The sequence below is a fragment of the Helianthus annuus genome, chromosome 2 (assembly GCF_002127325.2).
Source record: "Helianthus annuus cultivar XRQ/B chromosome 2, HanXRQr2.0-SUNRISE, whole genome shotgun sequence".
Classification (NCBI taxonomy): Eukaryota; Viridiplantae; Streptophyta; class Magnoliopsida; order Asterales; family Asteraceae; genus Helianthus; species Helianthus annuus.
This window is the reverse complement of record NC_035434.2, coordinates 173852727-173859323: the sequence shown is the minus strand read 5'-3', so window position 1 is coordinate 173859323 and position 6597 is coordinate 173852727. Positions and strand designations below refer to the sequence as shown.

At 42.0% G+C, this 6597-nt stretch overlaps 1 protein-coding gene and 1 long non-coding RNA gene across 2 annotated transcripts; both read left to right on the top strand.

Moving 5' to 3' along the window:
* The first annotated feature begins 893 nt into the window (after window positions 1-893).
* LOC110927366 (9-cis-epoxycarotenoid dioxygenase NCED6, chloroplastic) lies at window positions 894-2672 on the top strand. Its single transcript, XM_022171044.2, has one exon. It carries the CDS (start codon window positions 894-896, stop codon window positions 2646-2648), a length of 1755 nt encoding a protein of 584 aa, XP_022026736.1. The 3' UTR covers window positions 2649-2672.
* Window positions 2673-3765: 1093 nt separating this feature from the next.
* On the top strand, window positions 3766-5264 carry LOC110908148. Its single transcript, XR_002574220.2, has 3 exons — window positions 3766-4188; window positions 4583-4665; window positions 4784-5264. It is a non-coding gene; the product is annotated as an uncharacterized LOC110908148 (long non-coding RNA).
* The last annotated feature ends 1333 nt before the right edge of the window (window positions 5265-6597 follow it).

Sequence of the window (6597 nt, the reverse complement as noted above, 5' to 3'; positions counted from 1 at the left end):
CTAATTTTTATAATTTCCAACGAGCGAACAAAATAAAAGTTCAGCGCTCTTTTCTTATAACACTGCAAATATTTTTTTTTGGTATGTTACGAAGTTATATTTTGTTACATGAGGTAACACTCTTATTTGTGATTTCCTAGTGTATTGCTCTTGGAATTTAACACTCTTAAGTTACATCAAATTACTTTGTTTCGAATTGAACCCAAAATCTTTCATTTACAGGCAAGGCAAGAGACTTTACTAAGCTAACACAACTTGGGTATCTATCTTGAAATCTTACAACTCAAAACAAAGATTATAATTTCCTAAGAGCATATGTAATGGGGCTCCATATACCGCCCTTTTCCTTCATAAAGCCCCCATAGCGCCCCGAATACCAAAACGAGGGGTGTCATGTTTCAGAAATTTGGGGGAGGCGCCATTATTATCACGGCGTTTTGGAGATGCTTTTCAAAATTGGACCAATCACAAAAAAAAAAAACATGGGTTTTTATAATTAATTAATAAAAACGAAAATTATGATGGGTAGGGGCTTTATGACTACGGGCTCTAGTGATATAACGCCCCATAAAGCCTCTGTGTGACGTGGCACGACACGTGTCGCATAACGCCCCACAAAGGGCTTTATGACTACGGATGGGCTAAGAAAAAAAGCTTATTCGAATTATAGCCTTTGACCAAAAGCACCAGATCCAACACAACTTGGGTATCTATCTTGAATCCGTCGGCTAGATCCTAGTACTATGAAAAGAATATCCCACGTGTCCCTAGTATTGCTAGGTGGACAACCTTAAAACCTGTCACGTGGGTGCAATTCTTAATCTTATGTATATATTTCATGTGTATATATATTTCATCTACTTTTCCACTCACCCCCAACCCACCACCTAACTATGGAGGCCTCTCTTAACCTCTCAAATTGTCCCACAAGACCATTAACACATGCAAAAACTAAATCCCCACCATCAACTTCTATCACATGCACAATTGAAATAAACCGTCACACCTTCACAAAAACACCACTTCGAAAAATCATATCACCCGATATTAAACCGGTTTCTAAACCGTTACTAGAATCAACCACCCTCTCTCCTCCAATACTTAACCCTTTTCAAAAACTAGCAACCTCCGCACTAGACTTGGTGGAAAGCTCACTTATGAGCCTTAATAAAGACCATAAACTACCCCGCCCGATAGACCCCGTGGTTCAGCTTAAGGGAAACTTTGCACCGGTTCCTGAGTGCCCGGTCCATCACGGGCTTGAAGTAACCGGTGCAATCCCTGTTGAGCTACACGGGGTTTACCTCAGGAACGGGGCAAACCCTGTGTTTAAGCCAACATGCGGGCACCATCTTTTCGACGGTGATGGGATGATCCACGCCGTCACGTTGGGACCTAATAATAAAGCTAGCTACTGCTGCCGGTTCACTCGAACGAGCCGGTTGCAACAAGAATTATCGCTCGGTCGGGCTTGTTTCCCGAAGCCGATTGGTGAGCTGCATGGCCACCTTGGGTTGGCCCGGCTCGCGTTGTTTTACGCCCGAGGTTTGGCCGGTTTGCTGGATACGGGTCATGGGATGGGCGCAGCGAATGCGGGCTTGGTTTATTTTAATGGGCGTTTGCTCGCGATGTCGGAGGATGATTTACCGTATGTTATACGGGTTACCCGAGATGGAGATCTTGAAACAAGTGGACGGTTTGATTACAACGGACAGGTTAACTGCCCGTTGATTGCGCACCCTAAGGTGGACCCTGAAACAGGTGAACTTTTCTCGTTGAGTTACGATGTTGTAAACAAACCTTACCTTAAATTCTTCGGATTCGAACCCAACGGTCGTAAGTCACGTGAGGTTTCCATTTCGCTTCACCAACCGACAATGATACATGACTTTGCAATCACGAAACATCACGTGATCATCCCGGATCACCAAGTTGTATTCAAGTTGTCCCAAATGGTTCGGGGCAAGTCCCCCGTGGTGTTTGACCCGAATAAGGTGTCTAGATACGGTATCCTACCGAAAACAGCCGAAAACGAATCAAGTATCCAATGGATCGACGTACCCGATTGCTTTTGTTTCCATATATGGAATGCATGGGAGGAAGATGACACAAATGGTGACAAAATCATTGTAGTAATCGGGTCATGCATGACCCCTCCGGATGCCATATTCAACGAAAGCGAAAACAGCCCGCTTTGTAGCGAACTAACCGTGATTCGGTTAAACAAGACAACAGGAGGGTCGACCCAACATGTTATCGGGTCGGGTTTGAATTTGGATGCGGGTACGATTAATAGAAAAAAACTTGGACGTAAAACTCGGTATGTGTATTTAGCAATAGTTGAACCCTGGCCAAAATGCAGTGGTATGGCCAAGGTTGATTTGGAGGATAAAAAAATTACAAAGTTTTTCTATGGGAACAGACGGTTCGGTGGTGAACCGTTTTTTGTTCCCGTAGAAAACGGTGAGAGAGAAGACGACGGTTACCTAATGAGTTATGTCAGAGACGAAGATAGCGAGAAATCGGAATTAGTAGTAGTTGAAGCTTCAAATATGAAGCAAATAAGTAGAGTGAAGTTACCCGGTAGGGTACCATATGGTTTTCATGGTACGTTTATTGGTACCAAAGATTTGGATAATCAATACTAAACATGTTTATAGTTTATACCACCTTACCTCCATCAAACTAGTATAAAATCTTAACATGTTAAGGTAATCAAATTAAATTTTAAACAAAGTCGAGTGACATCACCCAGTAAAAATCACTAACAACTCGTTAAAAGAGCATCGATGTCGAAGCCTCGGTGTCAGTGACGGATCTAAGAACTCTCACTAATACTCACTATTTTTTCCAAATCATACGACTGGCCGGCCCAATGGGCTTATGACCCTAGGCACAAGCCTAGGGCCACCATGATTAAAGGGCCACCAAATTTCTATTAGGTTTTTTTTATACTAGGCCCATTTTAACTCTATTACACTCAAGAACATAGGCCCAAGTGTCCATATATTGCAGTCCGTTAAACTCAATCCATAAGGGTCTGTTTGTTATGGGGTAATGGAATAGGGGAAAGAATGGAATGGACGGGGTAATGGAATGAACGAGGGAATGCAATGGATCATTACCATTCCACATCTTGTTTGGTTACCATGTGAATGGAATGAGTTATTATTGTGTATTGTTCGGTAGGCAAGAAAAACGGAGTAATTTAATTAGCGGTGAGTGATGGTGGTGGTGGTCGATGGTGGTCGATGGTGGTGATTGTCGGTGGTTATAGGTGGCGGTGGTGGGTGTCGGCGGCGGCGATGGATGGTGGTGGTGGCGGCGAGTGGCGGTGCGGCGGCGGCGACGAGTGGTGGTGGTGGCAAGGTGGTCGTTGGTGGTGGGTAGCAGCTGAGGTGGCGGTTGGTGGCGGCGGCGGCGGTTGGTGGTGGTGGCGTCGACGATGGTGTTGGGCGGCGACAACGAGTGTCATTAGCGGTTGGTCGCAGCTGTGGGTGATAACGGTGGCAAGTGGGTGGCGGCGGCGGCGGCTGTCGGGGTGAGGTGGTGGCGGCTGGCGGCGATGGCGGGTGGTGGTGGTGGGTTGTGGCGAAGGTGGTGGGTTGTGGTGTTGTTGATGAATGGTGCAAGAGGGGATGGAATGGAAAAAAAACATGGGGGGTGGAAGGAATGATTTTGAGGGAATGGAATGCATTTTGGAATGAGTGATTCCATTCCATTGACCAACCAAACACCCTTTACCTCATTCCCTCGTAATCATCCATTCCATTCCACCTCTTATTCCTGCATACCAAACGCTACCTAAAGAAACTCAAAGCGCGGCGACGTTCTTCGAAGAATCAGACTTGCGAATGAATCGAGGCAATGAAGAAACGTGAAATCAGGGCAACGATTGAGTAAACCGATGTGTAATCATCACAATTAGGGTGGTGGGCGACTTTAGGGCTTTCAGATTTGGGGCTAATCATCGCATGGCAATATCAATTGAATAACACAGGTAACATTGTATCAACGGCTATATGGGCGAAATTAATATGTATTGCTCAAACCCTCAAAAAGAAACTAAAATAAGTTTGCGATTTGTCGATTTGATTATTTGGAACTTGGAAGACAGACACTTGTTTCACTTAGTTTTGCGATTTCGTCTTGTGGTTGGCTTTGAACTTGGAAGACAGTGGCACTCAGGTTAAATATCCGATTATTCACATTTGCTGTTTAGGATGTATTTGCATATTTGAATTTGTGGTTTAGAGCTTATGCTTATTTCATTATTTGGTGATTCCAAGTTGTTGTTTAGGGAATTATGGCACATTTGTTGATTTCAGTTTGTTGTTTAGGCCTTTAGGGCTTGTTTGCTTATTGTAATTTGTTGTTTACGGCTCATTGTTAATCTCTTAAATAGATTTATATTTCAGCAATGTCAAATCGAATCCATACTTTTGAATCTGGTTATTCAAAAAGGCAAAAAAAAACAATGTAAACAAAGTGCTTTAATCGAATCACAAAAGCGAGAACTTCTAAATATATTGAAAAGGATAACTTTTTAGTTTATAAGTGTCGTCACTAAACGAAATTGCAGAACTGCAAGATCTCACCGAGGCTCTACTCGCTGCTGCAGTGGTACGGGAGTGGACTGATGGGTGTGGGATTTAAACGACTCGGGTACGTTTAGTGTTAAAACTTTTAAAAATAGATTACAAAATGCTAAATTTCCAGATTTGGGGAATGATTTTGTGTGGAAAAACTGGGACCAGACCAAAGTGAATTTTCTATCTTACAGAATTTCCTTGGGAAGAATGTCGACGGTTATTGCTTTAGCCCGCAGAAATGTCCAAACGGGTTCAATTAGGTGCAAAATTTGAGAGCCGAAAGGATAAGAATGTGGACTACTTGTTTGTCAACTGTCAAGTGGCCCACTTGGTGTGGGATTATATTTCAAAATTGTGTAGAATCATATCTAGTATATTTGCATTCTTTGTCAAGGATATTTTGGGATGGCACAAGCTAATTCGAGGTATCACAAAGCGGAGAAAATTAGTGTAGACAGTGATGCAAGTTGCCATATGGGTGGTGTGGAGGAGCAGGAATGAACTCGTCTTTAACACTAAACAAGCATGCTTCGCTCTGATGATCGACGAAATAAAGCATCTAGCGTATTTATGGATTAAAAGTCACTCGGTGCTAAAGGAAATCACATGGGATGAATGGTGTAAATTTAATGTTTCGAGTAAATGTAGTTAATGTGGTTCATTTTGGACAAACTTCTTGTAATTGTGACGAGGGCTAGCACACTGTTTGTCCGTTGATTTAACTAAATATACGTTTTTTGGTCGTTAAAAAAATTGTTGGTCTCAAGGGCCTCCACTTTGTAGTTCGCTTAGGGTCTCCGAAAACATAGGAACGGCACTTAAAACAACATAGTCTAGCAGGAGTTGGGCAATGGAGCTCTCCAATTTAGGGAGTGTGATAGCTTAATACAAGAAAGTCCTCCTTCAAAAAAAAATTGGATGTGCGTATTTTTTTCCTCGTTTAGAAAAGACCTTGAATATTATTAATTTTTTGTACTAATTTAGAAATAGATCTGGTCCCCCCGATCTACCCAATAAATCAAACTCAATAGTACACATGCCATTAGACAAATATGTTAAAAGCAAATAAAATCAATTTAAGGAAGCTGACCTTATTGTAGCTCCATGTCTTCTCTTCACCAACTTTATTTGGGTGTGGATTATCACTGCAAAATGCAAGATTTACAGTTGAGATGTATAGTAATCTCATGATAGGCCACACTGGCCGAAGAAGTTAATATGCAGTATCCATACGATTTTACGAATTCAGATATTGTTCCTAAGAAAATGGTTTGGGTATAGGTTCGTCAAAAGGTTCCTGGTATGTATCGATTTTGACTCTTTGCATATTTTCTGTTCATTTTGGTCTAGCGGTTTGGTTCATAGTTTCAGTTAGTTAGACAATGTGTAGTGGGGCGTTATGCACCCACATAAAGCCCTTATAAAGCCCCAAACACCATTACAAAGGGCTTTATGAAACAAAAAAATTAGTGGGGTGTGATATATATAGCGCTAGTATGGGGGGAGGTTTTCAAACTTTAACCAATCAAATTTATGCAAGGTCTTTTATAATTAATTAATAAAATTGAAAATTAATAATTAGGTATTGATGGGTAGGGGCTTTATGACTACGGACTCTAGTGATATAACGCCCCATAAAGCCCCTGTGTGACGTGGCACGACACGTGTCGCATAACGCCCCACAAAGGGCTTTATGACTACGGATGGCCTTACAAGTAGGGTAGACATTTTGGGCTTTTGATTAATGAAGAAATGCATATATTATATCCCCTTATCAATAAACCCTTAGGGGCTGTTATGAATAGGGCTTTTTATGTTTCATTGATAGACGCCCCGCTTGCGGTATGCGCATATAATGTATATATATATGTGCGGGCGCTCGGGGGGCAAAAGTGAAAGTGCACTAATTTTAACGTTATTTTACTAATTTCGTGAAAATAACGTTAAAAGAGGGGGATGGTTAATCATGCATCATGTGGTGGCGTTGATAGCTGAAAGACAAGGG

Bases quoted from the DNA above. Each gene is read 5' to 3' on its own strand.
- LOC110927366 (XM_022171044.2), top strand. From the start codon at position 894: ATGGAGGCCTCTCTTAACCTCTCAAATTGTCCCACAAGACCATTAACA.